The sequence below is a fragment of the Meriones unguiculatus genome, chromosome 8 (assembly GCF_030254825.1).
Source record: "Meriones unguiculatus strain TT.TT164.6M chromosome 8, Bangor_MerUng_6.1, whole genome shotgun sequence".
NCBI classification, from domain to species: Eukaryota; Metazoa; Chordata; class Mammalia; order Rodentia; family Muridae; genus Meriones; species Meriones unguiculatus.
In genome coordinates, this window is record NC_083356.1 from 78,063,242 (window position 1) to 78,091,011 (window position 27,770).

General features: G+C 52.1%; 1 protein-coding gene across 10 annotated transcripts in view; it reads left to right on the plus strand.

Moving 5' to 3' along the window:
* Dab2ip (DAB2 interacting protein) overlaps window positions 1-27,770 on the plus strand; it is a 176,350-nt gene that overhangs the window by 136,792 nt on the left and 11,788 nt on the right. For all 10 annotated transcript variants that reach the window (XM_060390040.1, XM_021656168.2, XM_060390042.1 and 7 more), the window contains 8 exons: window positions 14,297-14,450; window positions 15,582-15,680; window positions 16,439-16,993; window positions 19,745-19,889; window positions 19,982-20,126; window positions 22,392-22,628; window positions 24,218-24,419; window positions 25,899-26,077. In XM_060390040.1, the coding sequence (XP_060246023.1) occupies window positions 14,297-14,450; window positions 15,582-15,680; window positions 16,439-16,993; window positions 19,745-19,889; window positions 19,982-20,126; window positions 22,392-22,628; window positions 24,218-24,419; window positions 25,899-26,077 (1,716 nt within the window). The remainder of the gene's footprint in view (window positions 1-14,296; window positions 14,451-15,581; window positions 15,681-16,438; window positions 16,994-19,744; window positions 19,890-19,981; window positions 20,127-22,391; window positions 22,629-24,217; window positions 24,420-25,898; window positions 26,078-27,770) is intronic.

The following is a 27,770-nucleotide window of genomic DNA, read 5'->3' on the forward strand; positions in this document are numbered from 1 at the left end:
TTTGTTCAGCACCTGTATCCCAGTGCCTAAAACAGGACCTGGCACATAGTTAGCACCTAGTAAATATTTGTTGGCTGAATGCACAAGATGCTCTGAAGGAACAGAGCCAGGTGTTTGCTGAGGAGGCAGGACAGGACCTGGCATGGACTGAAGAGTCGGGGAGGATGGTGAATTCCAAGAAGGCAGGAAGCATCTGTTTTGAAAGTGGGCTAGAGTAAGAGCTCTTCCAACAGGTGCAGCATCCCCAAGGCAGGTGGGGACCGGCCAGCATAGGCACACACTAGTTAAAAATGAAGGGTTTAGAGCAGACTTCCACCTCTCCCACTTGGGAAGGGCTTCAAAATTTGCATGGTCCTACTGCAGTTATCTGCGAGTCACTGGAAGCATTTTGTTGTTGCTGTTGTAGCTTAATTTTATTTAATGCATGTGAGTGTTTCCCCCTTGTGTGTGTCTGTATACTATGTACCTGGTACCCACAGAGGTCAGATCCCTTGGAACCAGAGTTACAGATGCTGTGAGCCACCATGTGGGTAGTGGGCATTGAACCGGGGTCCTCTGCAAGAGCAACTAGTGCTCTTAAGCACTGAGCCAGCTCTGCAGCTCCCACCGGAAGGGTTTGAGAGCTCTGACTTCCTAGTGGAGTGGGGAAGTCTAGTACAGGCCAGGCTGCTGGCCCTCTGGGCTCCCACAGGAGAAGCAGAGTTGGGGAAAGGGACTGTCTTAGGCCTGAGGTTCTCTGGGGCATGGAGAAGACTGAAGATATGCCACCCACTTGAGACAGGAGTCTGGGAGGATGTGGTACAGAGTTGGAGTTGTGAGCACACTGGAGTGTTTAAAGCTGTGGGAGTGGGTGACATCACCATAGGGAAGCATTTTCCTTCCCAAACCAGAGCCCTGTAGAGCCTGGAGGAAAGTTAAGACAAAGGGACCTATGAAGAATGAGGGGTCCCTGTGTGGGTAACGGCCTGGGTCCCAGGATGGTGTCGGCTGTGGCAACCCAAAGGCGTCTGGTGGTGGGAACCCCTGTGTGTTGAATAGACCGAGCTTCAGGTGACCTGGCTCTTCTCTATAGTCTACCTTGGTAGACTGTCCAGAGAGGCTGCTTTAGGTTACATCCTCCAGATGTTAACCACAAATGGCCCTCCACTTAGCTCTCTGGATGGCTCCCTGGATGCCCTGGATGTCTCACTCTCTCAGATTCCTGGTGACTTGCCTGGCCCTGCCCCATCCTTCATTCTTTATGTCCACGCTTTCCCCTGGATCTCTGGGTCTGTGGCCCCTCAGGGCTCTTTCTTAGAGCAGAGGTAGACTTCTTTACACTAAAAATGTCCAGGCGACTTTGAAGTCTTAGCAGACTTTGGTTGCTAGCTCCGTTACCTCAATCCCAAGGCCATGCTGGCTCTGGAAACAGTTTAGAATGTGTGTGACTTGTGTAGGGACAACAGAGCCCAGTAGGTTTTCAGTGCCTGTTGAGTGAATAACTGAGACATTTGAGTCTTTGGAGATCCCATTTGCTCGGTTAAATGCCTTTTCTGCATTTGCTTAACCATTGTTTTTACCTGTGCTGCCTTCAGGTGGGCCTACATTACTTAATTTTGTACACGAGGAAACTGAGGCCCTGGAAAGCGAAGGGCTTGCAGTTGCTAAGAAACAAGGCCAGAATTGTGGCTGAGGTACACAAAGCCCCCAGCCAGCCAGTTAAGAGCTGTGTCTCCTGCTGTGTCTCAGGAATCAGCCATAGACTGTGCCAGGACTGGAGGCATTCTTTCTACCTTGGACCTGTTTACTCTGGAACCACCCGACATGCATCGGGCCCCAAGGAGCCATGAGCCTCAAGCTCGGCAGGCCTTAGGGTGCTTTTGTAGTGGGGACTCCTGGCTGTATGGGGAAGCTCTGTGCAACAGCTGGAGGTGGCTTGTGTGGCGTAAAGCAGTGCCTCTATAAGCTTGTTGATGTCAGAAGCTCTGGAGACACATGGGGAGTGGGGAGACTGAGGCCAAAGGTCAGGTGTGAGATAGGCTCCACTCTGGGAGTTGAGGTCCTATGCTGCAAGACCCCCAGGCTTAGGGCTCCTTCCTTCTTGCCTTCTTGTGGACACTAAGCAGGCTGTTGCTGCTTCAAAGTATTTGGCTAGATCCCGTCCTTTCTCAGGCTTTATGGTCTCCAGGGAAAGGCAGTCATTTCAGTCATCCTGCAAGGGATCCCTGAAAATTCTTTCCCAGAGGAAAATGACTTGCCTCCATGGCTACCCTGGAAGCTTGCCCCTGATTTGTGCCTCCCAGCATGCCCCGCTCCTTCAGCCAAGCTGGTCTTTGCTAGGCGCTCACTGAACACCAGGTTTGTTCTGAGTCCTTCTGTTTTGAAATAGCCCATTTTACAAAGGAGGAAAATGAGGGAGGCTCAAAGACATCACAGGTTGTTTAAGAATTTATGGGTAGCAAGTGGAATGGCTCAGGTTTGAGTGCAGTCAGATCCTCAGTCTTACTTGACTTCTAGGCTCCGTAGAAACAGTGAAATGATCAATCCTCAGAGCTTAGCCTCTGCTGTGCTGGGCCTGAGGCTTCCACCTGCCCAATGTGAGCCATATAGCAACTGTTGAACTCAGCCACTCTGTAGACACACTACAGCAACCCAGAATGGCTCACTCTTTTTGGCCGCCTTCTCAGATACGGTTTCAGGTTCCAGGCAGTCAAGCATCTTTCCCTTTCTTCTCTTGCCCAAGTTTGGTGTCTCTACCCCTCCATCCCTGTGGATAGACTCTGTGTCTGAGTCTTGGGCTAAAAAAATATGGCTCCCACCTTTTGCCTCTGTCCACAGAACCTATTTGTGGAGGAACGAGAGGCCTGCATAGTATCTGAATATTTGCAGAACCTGCAGGCCATCCTCTGCCCTTTCAGGACTCCTCCTGGCTTTTGTCTCTTTTGGGGTCTTATAATGTAAGGTAAAAGAAGAAGAGATCTCAGAGGGCATTTCGACTTAGCCTGGAAGCCCAGTGGCCGGGCGCGTTAGACAGATGATTTAGTGCCATCCCTTCTTAGTAGAAGAGAAAGGTACTGAAGGATGTGGATCTTATGGGACCTAAGGTTGAGACAGGAGAGAGGTGGTCTCTTGGGGAGGGAGCTGTGGCAATGGCCAGGCTTAGGGCATCCTCTGCTTACACTGCCCTGTGGGTTGAAGTCCCATCCTGCTGTGTAATCCTGGAGAAGCCCTCTCTTGACCTCAATTTGTTAATCTGGAAGATGGGCTGATGGTTCCACCTGTCCGGGCAGTTGTGGAGAATAAAGCAGACAACGTTAGGAGTGCCAAATCTTGTGCCTGGTAAATAGTGATTTTTCAGAACTGGCAATGTTCCCTCACATTTATAGTCTCTACATGAGCATTTGTCTCACTGTTTCTGTTTCAGCTGCTTTGGGACCTTCAAGTGAAGTTTGACTCTTAGGAATTTTGCCTGAAGTCTCCCTTAGAAGCCTAAGGCTGCTAATCTGATCATGACTCATGGGCTGTTATTTCACTTTTCCTGCTTCCTGTACAGAAAAGGGGATCTGTACCTTTAAGTTCCTACAGACCTGATTGGGACACTGGCCCTTTAAGAGAATATTACAGAGAGTTGGAACATTGGCTTTTGTTTAACTAGCCATGATTAGTCCCAATGGGTAGGGCTGGAGTGCTGTGTCTAGAACCAGAGCACAGAGCTGGACTGGCTGAGGTTGGTGGGGCACAGCCAATGTCTAGGCAGCTAGCCTAGCCTCTGTCCCCAACTTGGAAAATCGGTAGCTGTGTTCAGGCATGGAGAGTGGCCTTAGTAGTGGTTGAGCAAAAGGGAGCCATTTATTCTCCTGGGCCTAGGGAGGCCCAGGTGAGCTGGGGCTGCTTCCAGTACTAGATTGCCACTGGTGCCCAGCGGGAGGGTGGCAACATTCAAGTTGTGATGGCAGCCCTACCACACAGTCACTACTGGCCCAGAACTTGGAAGCAGTGAGAATAGGTCTGCCTCCAACAGGACACCAACAAGAGTGCTGCTGCCGCTGCCAGTTTAGGAGGAGCAAGGGGACCTGGTGGCAGTGCTGCTCTCTGAAGGCCCCGTGGCGATGTAAACAGGGAAATGCCAGGAACTGCTTGGAGTGTTCTGATCTCTGAGGAGTCTGGCCTTTGCTCTGGTTGTCCAGCTGGGCTGGGTGGAGCTGCGCTTGCTCAGGCTTGGGCCTTACTGTCTCCTCTCTGGCAGATTTGCTGCTGCTTACCTCCCTTTTGCCTCAGCTCCTGGGCTGTGTCTGGTGCTGAGTGTGCTGGCTGCAGCTGGAGAGGTTGTCAGAAACCAGATTGTGTCTGTGATAGTGTTCACTGGGAGCCTTCTCTGTTTGTAAGTCCCCTCACTCATTACCGTGCTAAGGGCAGGTGACAAAGCAGAGCCCATTGTCGTTATTGCCACCTGGAATTCCTGTAGAGTGACTTGAAAGTTGGTTCATTTCAGCACACGGTTTCTGTAGGTGAAAACCCAAGGCATTGACAGACAGGCAGAGAGGAGTTTGGGAATTAGAGCTCATATGGCCAAGCCTCCCTGCCCTGTGCCTGTGAACTGTGACTCTGAGCAAAGCCAGTTTTCAGTGCACACTGGAGAGGACTGTGATGGTAGGGCTTGCCCACCCTTTCCCTTTCCTTTTCCTTTTCCTTCCCTCCATCCCCTTTCTTTTCCTTTCTTCTTTCTTGCTTCTTCTCTTTCTTCTGTCTGCTTTTCTTGTTCTTGCAAAAGCATCTTGCTGTGTGGCCTATATAGCATGGGCTGGCCTGAAACTTAATTCTCCTACATTAGCCTTCTGAGTACTGGGATTACAGGTGTGTGCCACAGTGCTGGACAAGTGACCACTGAGCAGGGCTCAGACAGGAAGTGAGCAAGAGTGGCTCACCTTGTGCAAAGGTGGGCTGCCCCATATAGTGGTCACTAGAAGGGTTGACAGGGCCCAGCTGCTGGCCTGGTACACACCTACGTTAAGTACTTTGGCTTGATCTGCTGGGATGCCTTGGACCAGATGGCAAATAACCATGCTAGTGTATCCTAAAGTCAACTAGTGTGGATTGTATGGGGAAAGGAGGGATTATGAAGGCTATCTCCAGGCCTCAGTTTCATTAACTACAGTCAGATACATAAGAACCAAAGGGGATATAAGCCAGTGCTTTGGTGTACTTTCTAGCTGGGTGGCTTAGCAGCTGATGGCTGTGTGGGGACTTAAGAGCACCCCTTGATTTTCTTTGACATGCTCCCCCTCTAGTTTTGCTTGTAGTATAGGAGCACTTAGTGGTAGCTGGTGGCTGCCGTCTTGTTGATTGGCTACCAGTGAATGCTCCTAGCTACCTCCTGCTGCAGTTTGAGATGTGGTAGCTCTGTTGTCCATTGGGGGTCTGCAGGCTCAAGGATGGTATAAGGAAGGCATTCATTTATTATTCCCCGTCCATAATGGATGGGTACCAGCGTGGTGTAGCCATAGATAGCCCGTTTGACAGATGAGAAGACTGACCCACATTTCCCCTGCTCCTCTCCTTCCCCTTTATGTCTGTTGCTTTTGTCTCCTGGAGGCCAGTGGTGGCCAGATTTGAAGAGGAACCTTCTCTGACCTGGTGGCTGGACTCTTCAGCATACATGCTTATTCCAAGATGTGTCCTTCACAAATAGGAATCTTTAAGATGTCTACCCAAGGTGACCTGTCCTTTTGAGCCTGTTTTTGGATGAGGGGCAGAACCGGTGGGGTTGTCTGGGATCATTTCTCAAAGAAGCTTTTTTAGGAGCTTTGCTGTGAAAACAGGGTGGAAGGATCTGGTCCATGTGGAGAGAGGCATCTTGGAAATGCCATTGGGCCAGGGGGAAGCCAGGAGCATCAGAGGAGTGCTAGAGAAGGGAACAGAAGGCCCAGAGTAAGGCAGGGCATAGAGGCTGACTGCAGGGCCCAGATACCAACACTTGACTTATTAGTAGGCCCTGGTCACAGAGGTTTGCTTATGGGTTCTTGTGGTTGAACTTTCTGTGTGGTGGAGGCTGACTTTGGGCTCCTGGTCCACCTGCCTCTGCCTCCCAAGTTCTGGGATTACATGTGCCACCATGCCCAACTGATTATATGTGATCAATACATTTAAACAGTTATAACAAGTATGGCCCAAGGGGTTGGGGAAGGCAGCAGTTCTCGGATTAACTGTCACTCTAATGCAAACTGCCAACCACATGGAACAGCACCTGGGTGTTGGATGAAGAAGACAGATGCTGCCTGCGTCCCCACCTCCTGGAGGTGGAGGACTGGGGATTAGGTTAGTCAAGATAAACTGCTTCCTGTGGAATGGGAATACTTGTTGATTTTTATCTGATTCTTGATGTTTGCTCATAATCATTTCAGGGCCATGGAGGCTACTCTTGGAAGTATTTGTGGTAGGGTTAGGGTAATCAGGAACCATCCCACAGTCAAACTGAAGGGAACCTGGGTGTGTCCCTGAGCTGGGATCCATTGAGCTCACCTTGACCAGGGCCTTGACACTTCTCCAGAAAGTGAAAGGAGAAGAAAGGGGTAGGACAACAAGCTGGGGTGCTGCTGAGGTGGCTGGGGTCAGAGCCCCAAACGTTTGCAGTGGCATGCAGGGATATTGGACTCTGCCTGGAGATACAAGTGGAGATGGAGGTATGGTAAAATCTCGGAAATGTCCTACTGCCTGGTCTCTGAGTGGCTGACCAAGCCTGGATTTTCCCCTGGGAACCAGGGAGGGCTAAGAGCTTAAGTCGTAGGGGCCATTGGGCTTCAACTCTCCTTGGAATTACTCAAATCTCATCCTGCTCAGTGAGTGTTCTTAGATTCTCTTTTAAAATTCAGGGCACTTCACTGATCTACTGAGGTTTATGAATGTTTAAAAACTGCTTTGTGGTCCCCAAAGTAATTTGACAAGTCTGACAGCTATTGATTAAAAACCCAAAATTATTCAGGCTGCAGGATGACGGGGGATTAGATGGAAAGGTTTTTGTTTTTGTCCCATCCCCACTCAAGGAAGTAGGCTGTGAAGGTGAATGTGATCTCAGAGGCCTGCAGGCTCTGGGTATGGCTCTCCTGGAAGGGTAGGATGGGGCCTGTTGCCTCTGGAAGCCCCCTATGCAGGAATAAGAAAAACACTGGCCCAAATCCTCCAGACAGCAGGAAGGCACTTCTGCTGCATTATTGCTGATAGGAGCAAGTGTGCAGCCCTGGAAGTGGCCACCATGCCTGGGTTTAGTTTGGGGAGTGATGGAGGACTTTTCTAGTAAGTAGCTCAGCACAGAGGAAACAACCCCTAGAAGAGAGGAAACTTATTTAGGGTTTGTGAGTTCCGAGAAAAAACAGATTGCCCACCCAAAGGTCTCCAGTCGACTAAGGGTAGAACTAGAATGGGAGCCTGGTTCTTCACTTTCCTGTGTGAGGCACTTGCTGGGGTGCTCCAGACTGTCAGGGTGACCAGGCCACTGGGTTCAGTTTTCAGTCTGGACTTGTGAAGCGAAGCCACGCCCTCTCTGAGTCTTGGCAGAATGTGGTGGATTCAACACAGAGACCAGGCTCATTGGGCCTGTTTGAAACCCTGCTGTCCTGTCTGCTTTGGGTGACACCTTCTGTTGGGAGAAGGCTGTGAGGTGATGTGTCATGTAAGCACATCAGCATTCTTTGGACACCTCTGGTACCGGGCCTCAGGTTGCTTTGTAGCTGCTCATGAGCTGCCCTGATTTGGGTGCATTCTCTTTATATTTTCAGTCCTGTGGTGTGGAGATCCCAGGGGTTGTGTGAGGGCAGGAGGCCAGGGCCCAGTATTATATAAAGGGAGGTGTCATCCAGGTTCCTCAAGACTGCTAGAACCTTCTTGAAGTCCTAGACCGGGGAGACCCAGGCCTAAGAGGGACGAATTCTTCCAGGCTTTCTTGCCAGGAAGTTTCTCGGGCTGACTGGCCAGCCTCTGCCTTTTTAGGATGTTGTTTGTGGGCCCAGGGCCCAGGGAGCCACCAGGCAGCTGTATTCTCCTTTCCTAATCTGGGATTTTAGCTGGGCCAGGAGTGAGAACAGGCCTCAGCAGCTATTACTCAGGCCTTGACAGGGCTGAGGAGAGATGTTTCCAGCAAGGCACAGCCCAGCTTATGTCCAGCACTCGATTTCCAGGAGTCAGTGCCCTTGTCCTGACATGTTCCAGGACTCTATCCAGAAGCAGCTCCATTGTGGACAGAGCTTCAGCATGCTGCCTAGGCTTGCTGCACAGGTAGAGGCCTGCCGAGGCCTACAGTTTGCCGAATTCTCACTCCAGAACTGATAGGGCTTCTAGTCTTTGGGTGGGCATTAACTCTGGAGATATTGTTCATGTTTTGTTTTGTTTTGTTTTGTTTTTCCCCCTGTCCCAGGCCTGGTATGGAACCCCCATGCATTTCTTCTTTCCCCTTAAATTCACTAAAGGAAATTTAAATTTAAAAAAATTTTTTTTTTTTTTTTTATTTGGAGACATCCTGGGCATATAGGCTACTGAGATTGCTCCTGTTCCTCAGAGAGAGGAAGTAAGGAAGTTGAGTGGTTAGGGAATGAACAGGAACAGCTTGGGAAATGGTAGAAGGATAGCCTATCCTGGAACTGTCTTCACTCATCTCCCAGCCCCTGCATTAAAGGTGGTTTAAGTAAAGAGAGATGGCATGGTCACAAGTGACTGATGCCAATTTCTGGAACTGACTTGTCCTCACGAACTTCCCCCACCCCCACACACAATGCCCCATTTGACTTTTAGAGTGACTCCCTGTGAGCGTTGTCCAGTACTCTAGGGATGGATGAGAAACAGGTCTAGTGAGTTGAGTGGCTGAGGCACTTAAAGCTGTATGTATGCATCAGGTGGAGATGTTGGTTTGCTGCTACAGCTGGCATCTGATGCTCAGCTCTCTCAGTCTTGCCACCCGATGGCATTTGTGTGGTGTCCTTCACATCAGTGTGTTTACTCCAGGGCTCACTGTGGCCTGTCTGCCCTGTTGCCCAGTAGTGCAGGCACCCCTCCTCCATATGGCTTTCCACAGTATCTTATTTTGTGTGTGCGAGTGTTTATGTGCATGTTTATGTGGTCACCATATGTGCCTGGTGCCCACGGAGGTCTGCAGAGGGCACTGGGTCCCCCAAAACTGAAGTGGCAGATGGTTGTGAGTGCTGGGAATTGAGCCCAGGTCCTCTGGAAGAGCAGCCAGTGTTCTTAACCTCTGAGGGATCTCCGCTGCCCCTCTGTCAAGTGTTTAAAGGATCTCCCAGGCCTGCCTCCATCCTTCCACTGCCTCGTTTGGAGACAGCCTGCCTGAACTGCAGCTGGCTTCTCCAGGTCCCAGCTGTGCCCTGGGGCCAAACACAACATCTTTCTCTGTCCCCTTTGAGGTGTGGAGGGTGGCCTTGAGCCCCCTTATTCAACAGTCTTACTGTAAGCCCACCCACCCGTAGCCTGTGAGCCCACTCCTAGTCAAGTGAGCTTTTCAATTGTCACAAGTTTTGTGTTTCATTTTTGGGCCCCCTCATTCATTGAAATAATGGGGAATTTGCCTAACTTCTGTGTCTTTAACCTTTTAAGAGAAAAAGATTAGAGTTGAAGAACAGCTTGTGTGCTGGCGGAAGAACTGTCGGATAAGGCTGTGCCCAGGAGCCAGACAATGTCTCCTTGTTCCTGCTCCTGGGCCTCACAATAAGCTGCTGTTGGGCTGGCTCTGCCTCCAGCAGCGGCTCTCCCTTGCCCATGCCTACGTTTCCTGGGCCCTGGAAGGAGTGGGTCACAAAGAGCAATCAGCCCTGCTTGGCCCTTGTCCTCCCTAGTTCCAGATAGCTTCTATGGGGAGATGGAAAGGCCAGGCTGAGGCCGAGGCATGTGCTCGCAGAGTCACCCGTGGATTTCTCTGAGCTGTGGTGGGCTCTTTCACTGTTGCTTGCTACTATAAGATCTCAAGCAGGTTATTTTTCTTAGAAAGGGTGCTGTGCCTCAGTCCTGATAGGACTGTGGTGAGAGTTAGGGGAAGGAGACAGGCAGGCACTGTGGAGTAGGGCGCAGGCACTGTGGAGTAGGGCGCAGGCAGTATGGATGTGGGCTGTTATCCTGGAGAGACAGGGACAGCATGGGCTGGGCTTTGAAATGAGATGATTTTGTTAGACATGAAGGAAGGGTAATAGCAGATGTCTTGGTCCTTAGCCAAGGTGATTTTTGATGCACATTTGGCTACTAGCTTGGGAACTGTGGAGCTTGATTAGCACAGGGCCTCTGAGAGGAGAGTGGAGGAAATGGAGTGAGCCATACTATGCCGAAGAGCAAATTCAGTGCAGAGTTCCAGGTGGGGATGTCATTGAGTCACTCCCTTCCTTCCTGCAGGTTTGTATGTACTGGTCAGACCTGCTCTCAGGAGTGGAATTTAGTGTAGATCTTACTAGTCGGTGGTCTGGCTGGCTCAGGAACTACCTAGGATCTACTTCCCAGGAAGTGTGTGACTCCATTCCATGGAGTGTAGGTGTCAGGGCTGTGGTTTCAAGGAGCTACTGTGGAGCTAGAACCTGCTGTGTTTGAAAAGGTCTTAGGTGGACCAGGTAGATGGACCGGAGTACTGCCACAGAAGATACAGTGAGCCCCATAGGGTCCTCTCTGGTATGGGGTTGGGGGCCTTCAGGCCAAATTCAGGAATCAGCCTTGAACAGGCAGTGAGTACCTTGATCACCCACTTCTGAATCATCCTTGTCACTTCTCCTAGGGAATGGTCCCTTCAGTATCTGAACTCAGGAGGTCTGTTCTTCTCCTCATTGACCTGACCTCCATCAGATATGGTTGAACTTGGCTGCTGGGGTGGGGTCTTGGGGGCTTTGGCCCAAGAACTCTGAAGCTCTGAACACTGGGGCTAAGACAAACCCAGTCTACCCACAAGGAGTTCGTACTGGGTGAAGGTACAACAATGTGATTAGTTTCCAACATGGCCTGGCAAATGTCCCTGCTTATTTGGGGGATCTGGGCATTAAAAACTTGATGGAAGAAAGGGTTTGATGCTGGGTGTTGAGGTTGGTTGAACCGAGGCAAGGTAGTAAAGTGCTAGAGCCTGCTGAGGGAAGGGGGGGTCACCCCAGCAGGCCGGCCACTGAGCAGTGTGCCTGGCCAGGGGGACTCCAGCCAGCAGGGAGGAAGGGAGTGAGGGACCAGGGCTGGACCTGAATCTGTGGTCTTTAGGGGATACCCTCAACCTCCATTGCAACTCAGTGACCTAGGAAGTGAGTACCTATCTCCCAATCCTGTTCTTTCTTGGTGTGTGTTCAGTCCTGTTGTTCTCTGCTTAGGGCAAGAATCCTTCCTTTCCCAGATAAGGAAGTGGACCCAAAGAACACTGGAAGAATGGGCATCTGGGCCTTAGTTTCTTTAGTGGGCTGAGGCAATCTCTTGGGCTTTTGAAGCATCTATGAGGTGATATATGTGATATAAGCCAAGGGTTAAGCCTTTCCCCAGGTACTGGCTGTTTTCTGCTGAGGGCAGGCATGTGGCTTAAGACCTGGGCCTGTCATGAACATGTGACCCAGTTTCTCTCGAGTACAGTGTAGTCGCACTGTATTAGTCTTGTTGCTGTGAGATGTTTAGACCTGGAGTTGGTCCCCAGGTAGACCCAGCAGGAGGCATTCACTGTGGTCTCCAGTGTCTACAGAGGACAGGGAAGGAAGCCATCGTAAGACTGAGCTAGATGGCCATGCAACTGGCTGCTTTCCCTGCTTCACCCAACCTTGGTCAACCAGGAGTGGGGAGCAGCAGAGACACATTGCAGCCAAGCACAGGACTAAGCAGGTCTCCAGCAGGAAGCCTCTGGCAGATCAAGCAACTTCCTGAGCCCACCTCTCCCTTCTGTACTGTAGGTGGGTAGGTGAAGCTCTTGGAGAGCGTGTGCAGCTTGAACAGGTTTGTTGTCCAGCCTGTGCTAGTGGGGCTTACTTAAGAAACACTCTCACCTGGGAGTAGAATGGGAGCCAGGCCGGCCGGTGCCTGCTTACCTCCTTCCTCCTGAGCGTTCCAGTAGGAACGCTGTGCCCTTGGGGCCAGGGCAATTTGGGGTGCTCATCTCCTCCCTGCCTCAGACAAGCTTCTTGATCAGCCTGGCATGTCAGAGGCTGGAGGAGAGAGAGAAGTGACCCAACCGTGTGTGTGACTGGAAGGCATGGTTGGGTAAAGACTGATGGAGCAGGCGTCCAGGGATGCTGCAGACAGGTCAGGGCTGGCTTCCTGGAGCGGTGGCTCTTAAGCCTTGAGGTGGCCCTGCTGGATCTAGGATATGACCAAATGACCATTTCCCTTACTAAATTCTATTCATTGTACCAACTGTCTCTGAAGGCATGCCCTAGTTGGTTGCACAGATGAGCTTCTTTTAGGCCTGCATGAAATAAGGCCAGAGATTAGCATGTGTCAGGAACCTGGAGATGAAAGGGATGACATACTGACTCCCAGCGCAGAGGGAAGGAAGTACCGATGCATGGCATTATCCTTCAAGTCTCGCCATCACAACCAGGGCTCTGCTCCCAGGGAGACCTGGAAGTGTAACCTCTGCTCCGGGCTTCCCTCATAGGCATGAGGAAACAGGCAAGCCAGGACTGCTGAGCTGTAGCCATTTGAATTGGGCTAGTCTAGAAGCCTTCATGGCTCTGAGCTTCCCTTCAGCCTGGTTTCCCAGGAATCTTCCCAGGGAGGCTCAGGCCGGCCGGAGCATGTCTGGAATAGCATGAGGAAGAAGAGAGGGAAGTAAAGGCTTTGCAACCACTGGATCTAGTCCTTTTTTTTTGGGGGGGGGGTGTCTGGCCTGTTGGGCTTTTTGGGCTCTAGGTTCATTTGAGCAGGCCCCAGGGTAATAAATCATATCTCATACTCCTATCCCTAGCTAGAGGGTGACCCCAGCTCTCCAGCTCCTCCCCTTTCCTGACCTTACATCTGGCTCTTAGCTGGGTTAGAAAGCACCCTGATTTCACCTTGCTGTTACAGGAACTGGCTGTCAGACCAAACGGGTGGCAGGGCTCAGCTCTCCTGTAGGCGGCATGACTTCCCCAGCATTTAGGAGGGCGGGTGGGTTGTGTGGTAGGCTGCTCGCTTACACAGTGGTCAGTGCTGAGGCGGGGAGGGGTAGAGTGTGGGAGCCAGGATTCAGGTCTAGAGGAAAGCCTGTCTATACAGGTAGAATGGTGTGGAAGGGCAGATGGGCCACGGTTTACCTTTGTAATGAGGCATCCCAGGAGAGGATGACAGGAGGCACCTTTTGGTCCAGGACAGGAACAAATGCCCATTTTTCTCCCCTGAGCCACAGTTGCCTTCACAGGCACATGCTGATAGGCTACAGGAGGCCAGCACCCTCTGGTCCTGAGTGGTAGGCCGTGGCAGGCTGATCCAGGCATACCCATTGCTGGACAGCTAGTGGCCTAGGCCTAGTGGAGTCACACCAAGGGAAATGCTGAAGGAACATGAACAGGCTTCTGGCCAGCTTTAACGTGCTCCCTTCTGGTTCTGCCCATCTCCTTAGCGCACTCGCAGGCCCCGTTTGTACTAGGTTGGAGAGGCACTGTGGAAAGGGTGAGTGGGTCTCCTGGGGCTGCCTGGGTGGATCTTCATGCAGGGGGTTGGGGAAATGGAGATGGCTTACCTGGGGCTGCAGAAGAGGTCCCAGCCTATCAGAGCCGGTATGAGCCTGTCTTTACTTGGTTACCTTGTAGCACTTTTGTGTCAAGGTCTGTGTTGGGGCTCACTGTCAGTAACTTGGGTCTCAAAGCCCATGGCATACAGACTCACTAGTTTCTAGATCAGGTAGAAAACTGAGGTCCCTGCCACCCAGAGGCTGCGGGAGCTCCCCTGCCTTGTGTAGTACTGGCAGGATTGAGCAGTGCACAAGAGAGGGCTTTGCTGGCAGTGATGTTCTTGATGAAAGCTAGGACAAAAATCAGGGCAGAGGACAGGGTAGGAAAGGCCCCGAAGACTACAAGGTCAGAGATCGTTCCTGCAGGTTTGTGGGGCCACTGCAGAGCCAGGCCAGATCCTGTGCCGAACCCAAGTGGACAAAGGATCCTCAGCAGTTTGCTCTCTTACAAAGGAATGTATTCAGACTCCAGTGTGGTGGGAAAGGGGGTATACCAGTCCTCTAGACCTGCCTGTTGCAGGACTGAGACTGGGGTTTGGGAGGAAGGGTTTTTTTGGGGAGCAGTGGGGGCAGAAGCAAGACAACTTGGCAAGGGGATAGATGGAGGCCTGTTTGGTGCAGATATTGTCAGACCTCGCGTGACAGCCTTATTGCCCACCACCACAGGTCCCATCTGATGCCAAGGCTGAAGGAGTCTCGGTCACACGAGTCCCTGCTCAGCCCCAGCAGTGCAGTGGAGGCGCTGGACCTCAGCATGGAGGAAGAGGTGGTCATCAAGCCTGTTCACAGCAGCATCCTGGGGCAGGACTACTGCTTTGAGGTGGGTGCCTCCTGAGGCTCTGTCCTGGTCCACTTGGCCGGGCTCGCTCCTGCAGTGCTCTGCGGCCCCAACAGTGTACAGGTTTTTGAGAACAGTCTGGAATTTGCTCCAAGTTTCATACTGTCCTGTTCCTCTGTTTTTAGGAAAGTTTGTATCTTAACCTCACCCCAATAAGCATACTCTGAGGGAACCCCCTAGGAGAGGAGTGAGCCTAGTAATGACAAGCCAGTTGGGCCTACTGTGGCATTCTCTCGGTGTCTGCCATACTCTGCACCCCTCTAGTCTTCTGGGTTAAGATCAAGCCAAGTCATACTGGGTCTGGACTCAGGTGTCGATGCCTGGGACAGGCTGAGAGGGTTGGGACTGTCTTCTTGTCTCAGCAGAGGCAGCTACAGAATGATCATACCTTCTAGTGGCTGTATATGGGTCTGGTTTGTTCAGTGGAGCCTACATTTTTCTGGAAGCAGCAGGGTCATTCTGGCCAAATTCCTCGCACCAGGAAAACATTGGGATGGCAAATAGGAAGTGAACAGGATTTATACCAGCGCGTGTGTGTGTGTGTGTGTGTGTGTGTGTGTGTGTGTGTGTGTGTGAAGGTCTTACCCCTGGCCCACCCCGGAAAGTCAGCTCTCTTTTCTCTAGACCAGCACACTGTTAGGTCTTTATGATCATCATTGTCACTGTTGACGAACAAAAGGGAACTCCCAGAGGGGTCAGTTTAGGACTAAGCCTACCATTGCTTGTCTCCTGGGATGCTGGGATCTGCCTGTAGGGAGACTATGCTTAATTAAGTATGCACTCTGACTCTAACAGGGAACCCCACTCTCTCTGTTGAGGAGAGGGAAGGGATAGTGAGAAAGCTGCTTTCCTATTGGACAGGAGTGAGGTAGAGCAGGGAAGAGGAAACAGCCCTAAAGCCCATAACAGAAGCCTGGCTACTTCCCCACTGCTGACTGTGGGGCCACAGTGGGAGTCAGTGTGCCACCTGTGGTTTGTGAGTTTCCAGGCATCAGCTCCTTGCCTCTTCCTGTGGCTGCTAGGCAGTCATGGTGGCCCCGGGCTTTCCCTAGCTGTTTGTTCAGCCCTGTGGTGGTTCCTTCCCCTATAACACCATCTTGTTTGCCCCAACAGGTGACAACGTCCTCAGGAAGCAAGTGCTTCTCCTGCCGGTCAGCAGCTGAACGAGATAAGTGGATGGAGAACCTGCGGCGAGCAGTGCACCCCAACAAGGTAGGCCTGTGTCCACTCCGCAGGCATGAGGGAACAAGGCATGAATCCTGAGTAGGGGCAGAGCCCAGTGGACCTGGAAGGAGTTGGAGTCGCTGAGCTATCACAGCTGTTAGGTGATTCTTCCCAACACTACACCAAGGAGGAACCTGGGCCATAGAGCTGGGTTTCCCGTTAGAAGTCGGGTCCTGTGTCCTGCCCAGAGCCACCTCCTCCTAACCAGCTGTGGCTCATTTGTTCAGACAGTCACACCCTTCTCCATAGGGGCGCCCTTTGGTATCCTCTTGTGTTGTACTGTCCCTGGTCTCTTCCATCTGATTGACCCTAACTATAATCACTTCCTTTGTCTTCCCAGAGGATTTGTAGATCTGAATTAAGTCCTGTTACCATGACATCATTAAAGAAGGGGTCTTAGCAACAGTCACCTGTTAAGTTGCTTTATGGACCAGGAGACCCGGGAACTGGTGCCCTGGCCTATAAGGGGGGAGGCACTGTGCTGTCTCCCTTCTCCCAGCTCACTCTGGGGCAGGGCTGCCTTAGTATTGTTTTCTAGGAGGGCAAGCCTGGGCCCAGGCGCCTGATGTGAACTAGCTAGTGATAAGCAGGGCAGACTAGATGAAGCCATGTCTGCAGGTGTCTCTACTGCCCCTACATGAACATTGCACTACTCAGTTTCTCCCGAAGCTCTGCCTACGCCTAGGTTCTGGGCTGGCCAAGTAGATAACAGCCCCAACTGACCACCCCAGACCCCTCTTATGCAGGACAACAGCCGGCGTGTGGAGCACATCCTGAAGCTCTGGGTGATTGAGGCCAAGGATCTGCCGGCCAAGAAGAAGTATCTGTGCGAACTGTGCCTGGACGATGTGCTGTATGCCCGCACCACGGGCAAGCTCAAGACGGACAATGTCTTCTGGGGAGAGCACTTTGAGTTCCACAACCTGCCGCCTCTGCGCACGGTCACTGTCCACCTGTACCGGGAGACTGACAAGAAGAAGAAAAAGGAACGCAACAGCTACCTGGGCCTGGTGAGCCTGCCTGCTGCCTCTGTGGCTGGGCGGCAGTTCGTGGAGAAGTGGTACCCAGTGGTGACACCCAACCCCAAGGGTGGCAAAGGCCCTGGGCCCATGATCCGAATCAAGGCACGCTACCAGACCATCACCATCTTACCCATGGAGATGTACAAGGAGTTTGCTGAGCACATCACTAACCACTACCTGGGGCTGTGCGCAGCACTTGAGCCCATCCTCAGTGCCAAGACCAAGGAGGAGATGGCGTCCGCCCTGGTGCATATCCTGCAGAGCACAGGCAAGGTGAAGGTGAGTGTGGTCTCCACTGCTGAAAGACTGCTGACGGGCACCGGGCTGTCTGCCCTTGCTGGATCTGTGTGTTCCGTAATGTGCTGCATTTGGATGGACTTGGGGATACTCACTGCAGGCAGATGGGCTCCCTAAAGTTGAGCACTGTGCTATGAGTTGGAGGGAACTTTGTATTCTGCCAGGAGCAGTGCTGAGCCCTGAAGATGTGCAGCGCAGCGAACGGGCCAGTGCTAGTAGTGCAGAGTGGGCCTCCCCTGCTGTGCTCAGTGTGTACCTGGCCCTTCTAGCACTTGAGCCCAAACCCGCATACCCAGTAGGATAGCAGTTGACAGGTATCTCCAACAGGTGAGCAACCTTTATAGCTCTGGCCTCAACCCACTCCTTCACACATAGGCTTTTACATACAGGTGTGTGTGCACACATGCACACCCTTGCTGAGTGTGGACAGCCAGCCATGGCCCTGGTGCCTTGCAAGAAATAGGGATCAGAGAGCCATGCAGGTAGGCAGTGCTTCGGGGCTGGAGGGGCCCAGCTCCACCTTGCAAAGCCTGCCAGTCTGCATGTGGTCTAGAAAGGACACGCCTTGGCTCCATCCACCCTGTTCAGAGGAAAGAATGTCTCCAGAAGGCACGCGTCTCTATAGCACATGGTTCTACGGACTTTGCTGGTGTGTGAGCTACTTCCCAGTTACCATTCACTCTCCTTTGGGGTTTTCTAGCCGCAGTGATTCGGGGGTGGGGGACAATGACGACACTGCTTGAGCTGTCCTAGCACCTGCACTGCAGGAGAGTTGAGGTACCAGGTGAGAAATGATAACCTTTGAGAACTAATGGCTTATATGAGGATAGGGGTCCACCCTGAGGTGATGTTCCGGTCCCTCAGCTTGCTGTGGTCAGGGAGGCCCCAAAAGGGAACTGAGCTCAGTGGTATAAGCCTCCAGGAGCCCTTGATCAACTGTCACCTTTTCCTGGAAGCTATGGCAGAGGATGGGGAGCAGGCATAGGGGGCTATGGTTGGAAGCCCCTCGTCCTCTGCTTCCTCCGGTGCCTGCTGGACTGACTGGTGCTGCAGAAGGGCAGGGAGGAGAAAGGACTTCCTCGCCATGACTGCATAGGGAGAGTGCTGCCTTCCTCCCTGTGGTCAGGACCCTCTTCCCCTTGTGCCTGCCTTCAGGCTGGATGGGTAGGTTGCTGGCTAGACCAGCTCTTGAAGTCCTGCGTGGTTTTTGTTGTCTGGTTTTAAATTTTTCATTTATGTGTGCGGGTGCTTTGCTTTACCTGCACATATGTTTGTGCACCCTGTATATGCCTGGTTTCCACAGAGACCAGAAGAAACTTTGGATCTCAGGGACTGGAGTTACAGACAGTTGTGAGCCACCATGTGGGTTCTGGGAATCAAAGCTGGATCTGAAGAGCAGCCAGTGTTGTTTAATTGTTGAGCCAGCTCTCCGGCCCGTGCAGCTGCACTTTGGTTTGCTGGTCAGGAGTGGGCCAGGGGCCTGTGGAGAGGGTGAATTGGAAGGAAGGAATCCTTCCCTGCTGCTGAGTCTTTTTAGTTACTAGTCCCAAGGGCCGCTGTGCCTTGGGGAGCTGATGTATGAAGTAGCCAAGAGGCATACCAAGGATGAAGGGATAGAAAGTAACTGTTGTCTCTTTTTTTTTTTATCTTATTAATTACACTTTATTCATTTTGTATCCCCCCCATAAGCCCTCCTGATCCCACCCTCCCTCCCCTTTCTGCATGCATGCCACTCCCCAAGTCCACTGATAGGGGAGGTTCTCCTCTCCTTTCTGATCTTAGTCTATCAGTTCACATCAAAAGTGGCTGCATTGTCCTCTACTGTGGCCTAGTAAGGCTGCTCCCCGCTCAGGGGGAGGTGATCAAAGAGCAGGCCAATCAGTTGTCTCTGAAACAATCTAGAACTGCCAGGTCATTCTTGAGCCAGAGAGAATGCATGTTGAAGGCTACTTGTACAGTGAGGCTAGGCACTCTGCCCTCCCAAGGTGATAGTTGCACTCCGAGGGTCCCGAACCTGTGTCCCAGCACCTCCTGCCCTGCTCCAGGTCCTACTTGCCTAAGCTGTGTGCTTTTCCAGTTCCCCTCCTACGGTTCTCCTCTCAATGAACTCTGTATGATCTTGGGGATATGGAGCCTTGAAGGGAATACCTGGTCCCAGATACCTGGCCTTGGGCAGGTTGTCTTGTCTGTGCCTTTCTTTCTCACCTCTGCTACCCAGCTCTTAGGAGTCCTGTCTTACCCAATGCGGAGGTCTAACCCTGTTACAGAAGTTCGGGAAGACGGAGGCTTTGCATAGGAGCCATGGTGGAGCTTCAGCGGTACAGGGGTCCCTACTTCTGCACATTGTCTCTAAGATGTGGCTCCAGGGAGCCAACTGTAGCTTCCCCTCGGATCCACCTATCTGATGGCCCTTCCTTTTGTTGGCCCATTTGGCCTTATGGATCTAGGTCTTAATTCTGTATGTAAAAGGATCCCCAAACATTGGCACATTGGAATGAGGAGTTTCCAGAGCTCCAGAAGCCCTGGCCCGTGCTGGGCTGCTGTGCCTCTTTCCCCTCCCCCAGGTCACAGATTGGCTTTGGGCGTGGCTGAGCTCCTGTGCCAGTGCTTTCCCATCATCTGATGATGTGTAGTCTGCCGTCCAAGTCAGTCTGCAGTGTCCGAGACAGTGATGGTTCTGCCACCACAGCAGCTCAGCCCAGATTTCACTCTGCTCCCTTCCTGCCTCCCTAGGACTTCCTAACAGACCTGATGATGTCAGAGGTGGACCGCTGTGGGGACAATGAGCACCTCATCTTCCGGGAGAACACTCTGGCCACCAAGGCCATCGAGGAATACCTCAAACTTGTGGGTCAGAAGTACCTGCAGGATGCCCTAGGTAGTGGGGACATTCCTGGGCCAGCAGGTGGCAAGGGCTGGGGCAGTGCTTACCAGACCCTCACTGCCTTCTCCATGCTCACCCAACCACAGGCGAGTTCATCAAAGCACTGTATGAGTCAGACGAAAATTGTGAAGTGGACCCGAGTAAGTGCTCAGCTGCTGACCTCCCTGAGCACCAGGGCAACCTCAAGATGTGCTGCGAGCTGGCCTTCTGCAAGATCATCAACTCCTACTGGTTAGTGCTGCCCGCTGAGAGCTGTGTGCTCCGTTGGGGCCTAGGCTTTCCTGTCCTTCATTTTCCCTGTCCTCTTTTCTGTCAGGACGCTCCCACCCCTGCCCCTTGGTGCCAAGCAGCTGACGGCACTGGGTTGCTAGAGGGCCCGCTTTCTGTCATGGCCCTTTCTGAGTTCTTAAATACAGGAAAGCACTCTAGAATATCTGCAAGACATGTTATTGGTGTTTGTGTGTGTATCTGTGTGTGTGTGTGTGTGTGTGTGTGTGTGTGTGTGTGTGCACACGCCAGGAATGGCTTTTAATCTGCACCTGTGACTGGTGAGCACTCGGCCCGTGTAGAGGTCAGTGCCAGTGCAGTGGTGCAGCATAGAGCTAGAGTCCTGTTTTCTTGGTGCCTACTCCACGGCTCCCCACCTGTCTCCCTGGAGGCTATCCCACTTGAATCAGTTGAGCAGAGGTATGTACAAATGCCTCCTCACTAGCTAGGCCTCTGGCTCAGACTGGGCAACAAAGAAGAAAGGGGTGGCATTACAGCAGGGTAGGCTACTCATACTGGGCCACAGTTGGAATTGGGATTCGTCCCAGGGAAACTTCACAGAGACCAGTTTCCCAGGCACCTGCTTGCTCCTGAGGTGCATGTATGACAACTAGCTGGCCTGGTGCTAAGTCTGGTTCTGGTTAAAGTCTATGGGCCTGTCCCTGTAGGCCCTGCTGCTAGCCTGAGTACTGGGCTTGTTTCCACACGAGAGAACCTAGGTTGTAGCCTGTATCTCCATCTCACCTCGGAGCTATGTTTGTCCTGTCCAAGCCGCACCAAAGCCGTACCTCCCACAATTGTTTGGTTCCTCCCACATGCCATCTCCTTTGACTATACAGTCTGGCCCTAAGGCTTTATACCTGCTCCTCTGTGACGCTTCATGTCACTTAATCATCTTTACCTTTGCAGCCAGGAACACCAGCTCAGAGCTGGCCCAGTAGGTGTTTGCTGTTCCCAAAAGACAGGCAAAGGCAGGCCTCCTGGGTAAACAGTGGCCTTAGGAAGGTGTCCCTGGCCAGTGCCCATTTTTCTAGGTCCCTGAGCCTATGTTGCACAAGAATGCTCTCCTGGGGTAAGGGGATAACAAAGCCTTGAGCACCCTTAGAATGCACTTCTATCTTCCTGCTAAGCTGGACTCTCAGCCTTTGCCTCCATTCCATGAGGAAGACATTGTGTGGGTAGGAGTCTTTGTTTCTTCTTCTGTCATCTGGCAGGGGCTCCTCTCCTGGCCAAGGCCATCAGCAGGCATCATCCAGCTCAAGCACCAGGCCTGAGGACTGGCTGCCTTCAGTTCCCTAGGCAGCCCAGCTAGTTCAGCCTCATTTGTTGCCACATGCCCTGCCTGCTGGGCTACTATGGGCTTGCAAGGCAAGGGAAGTGGGGACCGTGTCGGGCTGTCAAGTTTAAAGATGGATGCGAGAGCCTGGGTAGGCCTTCTATTTAAAGCACCGGAAACAAACCTGTTTCTACTTCTGGGCTCAGCACAGAGCCAGCAATGGACTAGGTCCCAGGAGCTATGGGGTCTGGTTTGTTCCAGGATCAAAACCACCTAAAGCCTGGTGGGTCAGTGGAGCCAAGAACTCTGTGTTAGTGCCTTCTTATGTGTTACCACAGGAAAGTTTATTTCTTTCCCCATCTAGTACATGAGAAGCTGTGTCTCACTAACGGAAGGTACTCCCTCCTGCTCAGTCATTATGAGCTCTGTGGAAACACGGATTCCTGTGACATCATTCAGGCAGAGGGACGAGCCTCCATAGCCAGAAATGTGAACCCAAGGAAGAGCAGTGTCTGCCCTGTGGTTTTTTTCATGCTTCCAGACCCAGAGCCTATTGTTGGGGCAGAAAAATGTGTTTCCCCTGGGGAAGATGAGAGATACTATAGTGGCATTCTTGCTGCTGATCTTGGCACAGCCAGTTCTACCAGCCTCAGCTTAGCACACGTGGACCCTTCACTAAGAGGCCACCCTGTCTGGAGTCTCCTGCCTGATGAGCAGCCTCTCTGTTCACCCTGTGCTGGCTGTCTCCCTCAACTGTCTTAGATTGCCTGGCAACCCTGCCCAGTAGATGGTCTTCTGTCTGGGCTGCAGAACCCTGAGTTCATGCAACCATTAGCATGGAGATGGGCTTGGAACTCAGGGTTTCCTGTGACTCAGAACCAGATCTGGCCATGTGCTGTCCTATCCTGGGCCCTACCTGACCCCCATGTTCGTCTTTGTCTGTCCCTACTCAGTGTCTTCCCACGGGAGCTTAAAGAGGTGTTCGCGTCATGGCGGCAGGAGTGTAGCAGCCGTGGCCGGCCAGATATCAGTGAACGGCTCATCAGCGCCTCTCTCTTCCTGCGCTTCTTGTGCCCTGCCATCATGTCGCCCTCACTCTTCAACCTGCTTCAGGAGTATCCTGATGACCGCACGGCTCGAACCCTCACACTCATCGCCAAAGTCACCCAGAACCTGGCCAACTTTGCCAAGTGAGTGTTGTGGTCCCATGGGGTTGAAGTACGCAGGGACAGAGCCTTGGGTGTATCTGCCCTGACCTAGGCTAGAGTGGTAGGCTTTGCTTTTGTCCCTGGCACCCTCGGTTTCCTCACTTCAGAATAAAGCCTCCTCCACGTTCACCTCCCAGCAGTGCACATGCCGTTTTGGTGTGCTTCCTTGGATTGCAAAGGTGGGAAGACAAGATATATTTTCCTTCTACTCTTTAAAATTAACATATTATCATAACATGCCATAAGGATTCTCGTCTGTCTTTTAACACCAGGCTCTACTTTGCAATGAATGGCTGATTTCCTGAGTAGCTGGGCACTTACTTGGGTTAACGCTGCCAAGATGATTGCCTATAAAGCACCTTCTGTTGTTTGGGGCTGCATTCTTTTTCTTTTTTTAGACTTATTTGTTTTATGTGTGAATATTTTGCCTGCATGTCTGTCTGTCTGTCTGTACACCACATGAATGCTTGGTGCCCATGGAGGTCAGAAAGGGGCATCAGAACTCCTGGAACTGGATTAGGGATGGTTGTGAAGTACCATGTGGATGGTGGGAATTGGGTCCTCTGCAAGAGCAGCAAGTGCTCTCAAGTGTTGAGCCAACTCTCCAGCCCCCTTGGCTGCCTTTTTAGAGACTGTAGATAAAGTGGCAGAGCTGAGTAAGCTTGTCATTAATTCACAGTTGCAGATTGAGTCTTGTTCCAGGTCTGTCAGTGTTGGGCCCTGTGGTGAGTCAGCCAGGGAGGCAAGTGCAGTAGATGGAGGGATGGGGACCAAGATGCATGCCAGAGTGGCAGGAGAGCTGAGGCTTGTGTGGCTAAAAGATGGAAGGCCACTCATTTAGCCCAGACAAGGAGCAGGGGCTACCGTGATGATAAGGGCCTGGTACCAAAGGAATCTAGGGCATCAAGACAAAGCCAGGAGAGACAGCCATGCAGGGGGCCACAGGAACCTGAAGGCCGCGTGGTGCAGATATGCACTACCCAGCATGCCATTTCCTCTTCCAGATCCTGAAGGATCTCCCCTGAGCATGTGTATCTGGTAAGAAGAGTCTGAGGAGATGATAGCTATGCTTCAGGCAAAAAATGGCAGGCACTGGGGTGGAGCCCAGTGGCTGCCAGAACAGCATTAAGTGCCTAGATGATCACGTCGACGGGCTTGTCATTTGGAGATGAAGGAGAGTTGGCAACTGCCAAGCCTCTGGCTTGTCCAGTGGGTGATGGTGTCTTCATTTGAGATAGAAATTCAGAGGAGGGTGCCAGGCTTGGGGGTTGTTCCTGGTGACCCTCCAAAACTCAGTAGAGACCTGCCTGGGCCAAGTGTGGATCTGAAAACGACCTGTGTACCGGGCTTTCAAATCTGGACAAAAATAGGCTTTCAAATAGACCAAAAGGGGTAATATGTAGGGAAACAGAATATTCTAGTGACTTCAGTTCCTGAAAAGGGTAGCGCGATCTTGGCTTTGGGAAGAGGGTCCTGCTGACTCGGAGTCTTGATTGGCAGTAGCCATGGTGAGGAAGGAGATGGGACCTGACTGATAAGGGTCACTCACCTTGGCTGTCCTTCCTGTCCAGGTTTGGCAGCAAGGAGGAGTACATGTCCTTTATGAATCAGTTCCTGGAGCATGAGTGGACCAACATGCAGCGCTTCCTGCTGGAGATCTCCAACCCTGAGACCCTTTCCAACACGGCGGGCTTCGAGGGCTACATAGACCTGGGCCGGGAGCTCTCCAGCCTGCACTCTCTGCTCTGGGAGGCTGTCAGCCAGCTTGAGCAGGTGCCTGTTGCTGGGGCTAGGTGGGCGTACTCCAGGCTGGAGGGCTCACCTGCATGACCGATTACCATGGGTGCCTTTGCTAGCAGGGATATCTGGGCGAGTGCGAGCACAGGGCAGATCCATTTGCTCTCGGTGCTGGGTCCAGCTCTACAGCTGAGCACTCAGCTCTGCTGGCCAAGTACATAGGAATGCTCGCTCCTTACCTGAGTGCTGCAAGAGATGGATCTGAAGATGTTCTTGCTCTTGGCTTAGTAGCTACTGAGAAGGAAAAGACACTCGAAGGATCCTCTCTGTCCACATTTCAGATCAGAATTTGGGAACCTCTGTAGAGCAAGAGCTTACAGCTCAGCAGTAGCATGCTGAGCCTGCATGCACAAGGCCCTGAGTTTGGTCCCTAATTCAGCAAAGAAAAGAAAACTTGATCATTGCTACTGGTGATCAGCAGGCAGGATTTGTCCCTGCATACCTGACATTGCTTCAGTCACATGGCCCAAGCAGCCCTTCCCCGGCCTAGAGTCCTGCTGATCCCCATTTGTCTGCAGCCCACTGTATCCTGCTGAGAACCTCATCTTAACCCGCCTTGCTTTCCAGGGCTCTAAGGGGTCACTGACCCCAGGCTGATGCGCTGCCTCTTGTCTCATCCCTAGAGGTCATTACTCAATGTACTTTGCCCTGCAGTCCTTCAAGCTCGTTCTCGCACGCAGGCACAAGCCCATGGGGGCCTCTGTTTTGCAGTTTGTTTTTCAAGTGAGAACTTAGCTGTACATGGCTGTTGTACCCCTCACCCACTTTATGGGTATCTTTCTACATCACGTCATCCAGTACCCCACTGGCCTTTTAGTACAACAGAGTGTCCCGTAGTGGGAGCACTGTTTACCTCACCAGTCCCCGCTCCTCACTGCCACTCTCGCTGTTGAAATTGCAGGGAGGCAGTTTTGCTCATGGCTTCCTTTCTCCCTGAGCCAGTGTCCCATGGGTCAGTGTCCCATGGGTCTCAGAACCAGGCAGGAAGTACAGAAAGTGATCAGTGTTGTCATGCAAGTGGTAAGAATTTAAAGTGGAAGTGTTGCCTCCACAGCTCTGCTACAGGGATTGAGGGTTCTGACTTGCACAGCTTTCCACTGCAAAGGTAGCATCCATTCCCTTCAGCTCTGCCGAATCCTCTGCACAACTGCACTGTGACAGGGAGGTGCAGAAGGGCCTAGGCACTGTCCTCTCTTGGGCCAGCACCCTGCGTCTGTTCCGTACCTGGCCTGTAACTACAGGCTCGGGTGTCAGGGGCTAGACCCACCCTTGGTTAAAGTAGGTAGTTGGAGGGACTACCACAGATGCTCCTTGGGTAAGGAAGTGGAGGAGGTGCCACTCCGGTATTGGGGACAGATTTGTAGCACATTCCCAAACTTCCTGGGTCTGACTGGTGGGGTCCGGTGCTCTGCATTTTGTGACATAGGTGACAGCAGCCTTTATCCATGTTTGCAGAGCATTGTGTCCAAACTGGGACCCCTGCCTCGTATCCTGAGGGATGTCCACACAGCACTGAGCACTCCAGGCAGTGGGCAGCTCCCTGGCACCAACGACCTGGCTTCCACACCAGGCTCTGGCAGCAGCAGCGTCTCAGCCGGGCTACAGAAGATGGTGATTGAGAATGATCTCTCTGGGTAAGAGCTGCCAGCTGTGCTGGGCGGAGTGAGTTGTGCATACAGACTAAGCACAGCTTAGCTGTGGTGTCATGGAAGGAAATGATGCCCATACAAGCACTCTTGAGAAGCCAAACAAGACCCAGAGTATGTGGGGTGAGCTTAAGGGATGAGCTGCCATTTAGGATAAATCAGAACAGGCTTCCTGGAAGAGGATTTGTTTGTGCTTTTTGGAAAAGAATATCTAGGAAAGACATTCTTGGGTTGATCACAAGCAGAGAGCTAAGAAAGCCTGTGTTTAGGGATAATTACTGACCCCAAATCCCAGAGACGTTTCCACAGGACCTGTGCTTGTTAAGAATACCCCTTCTTAGCCCGGCGTGGTGGCACATGCCTAAAATCTCAGCACTCAGGGAGGCAGGTGGATCTCTGAGTTTGAGGCCAGCCTGGTCTACAGAGCGAATCCAGGACAGCTAAGGCTGCACAGAGAAATCCTGTCTTTAAAAAAAAAATACCCCTTCCTGCTCTGTAGTGCAGCGTACCATTAATGCCAGTACTTGGGAGGCAGGGACAAGTGGATTGCTGAGTTTGAAACCAGCCTGAGTTCTAGGATAGTCAGAATGAGTTCTAGGCAGAGTTATGTAGAGAGAGACCTTGTAGGTAGGTAGGTAGGTAGGTAGCTTCCATTCTTGTATTTCTAGTACTTTAGAAAATTGCAAGCAAAGAATTCTAGCACTCACTCGGGAGGAAGAGACAGCCAGATCTCTTTTAGTTCTAGGATAGCCTGGTCTACAAAGTGAGTTCAGGACAGCCAGGGCTACACAGAGAAACCCTGTCTCAAAAAACCAAAAAAAAAGAAAGAGAAAAGAAGGAAGGAAGGAAAGGGAGGGAAGGAGAGAGAGAGAGAGAAAGAAAAGGAGAGAAAGAAGACAGGAAAGGAAGGAAGAAAGAATCTCCTGATGGGCTTTGAGGTTCCTAGTTCCAGCTTCACTGAACTCCAGACACAGTTCCTCTGTGAACCTTAAACAGTAGAAAGGGGGTGGGGGGATTTAAGGCAGAGGCAGCCGTTTTGTCAAGAAGCATGCTTTTGGTCAGACTGCATGCTCCACTCCTCTCTGCCCTGCTTCCCACCAAGGCATGGGGACCACTCTTGAGGAAGGCTGGAGCAGAACAGGAGGGAGGCTTGTTCTGGGTGGGAGCAGCCTCAGCTTTGAAGCCCTGAAGACAATGAGAGCCAGGCCTTGGGGGTGTGGTTTGAAGAGGTGTGACCTTGAGCCACTGCCCTTAACCTGCCAAGTAAGGAAGAACCTCCAGGCTGGACTGGAAGAGGCCACAAAGCTGCCTGGTGTATGGGCCAAGGGGACCTGCATGCACATGCTGCCCCAACGTCTAGCTTTTCTTACTTGGTCTGCTGCTCTTGTCCAGCCCTTCCTGCCCCGAGTGCCCTGGCCCTGAGTGGCTGTACTATCTGGAGGCTGTTCGCCTGCCATCCAGTTGATTGTGGCACATCAGGCTCCCCCATCCCTGCTGCTGCTCACCTACTTAGAGCCGTGTTTGCTTGGTGCCCTCTCTCCTACATGGGCCCCCTGACGCCTCCACAGCCATCCTTGATGTCTGGGGAGGTTCAGGGCTAAGCTGCAGATAGGGTTGAAGTGAGAAGGTAGTCAGGGCCTTGGTAGAGTAAGGGAGGCTATGGCCTGCAGCACAGATGCAG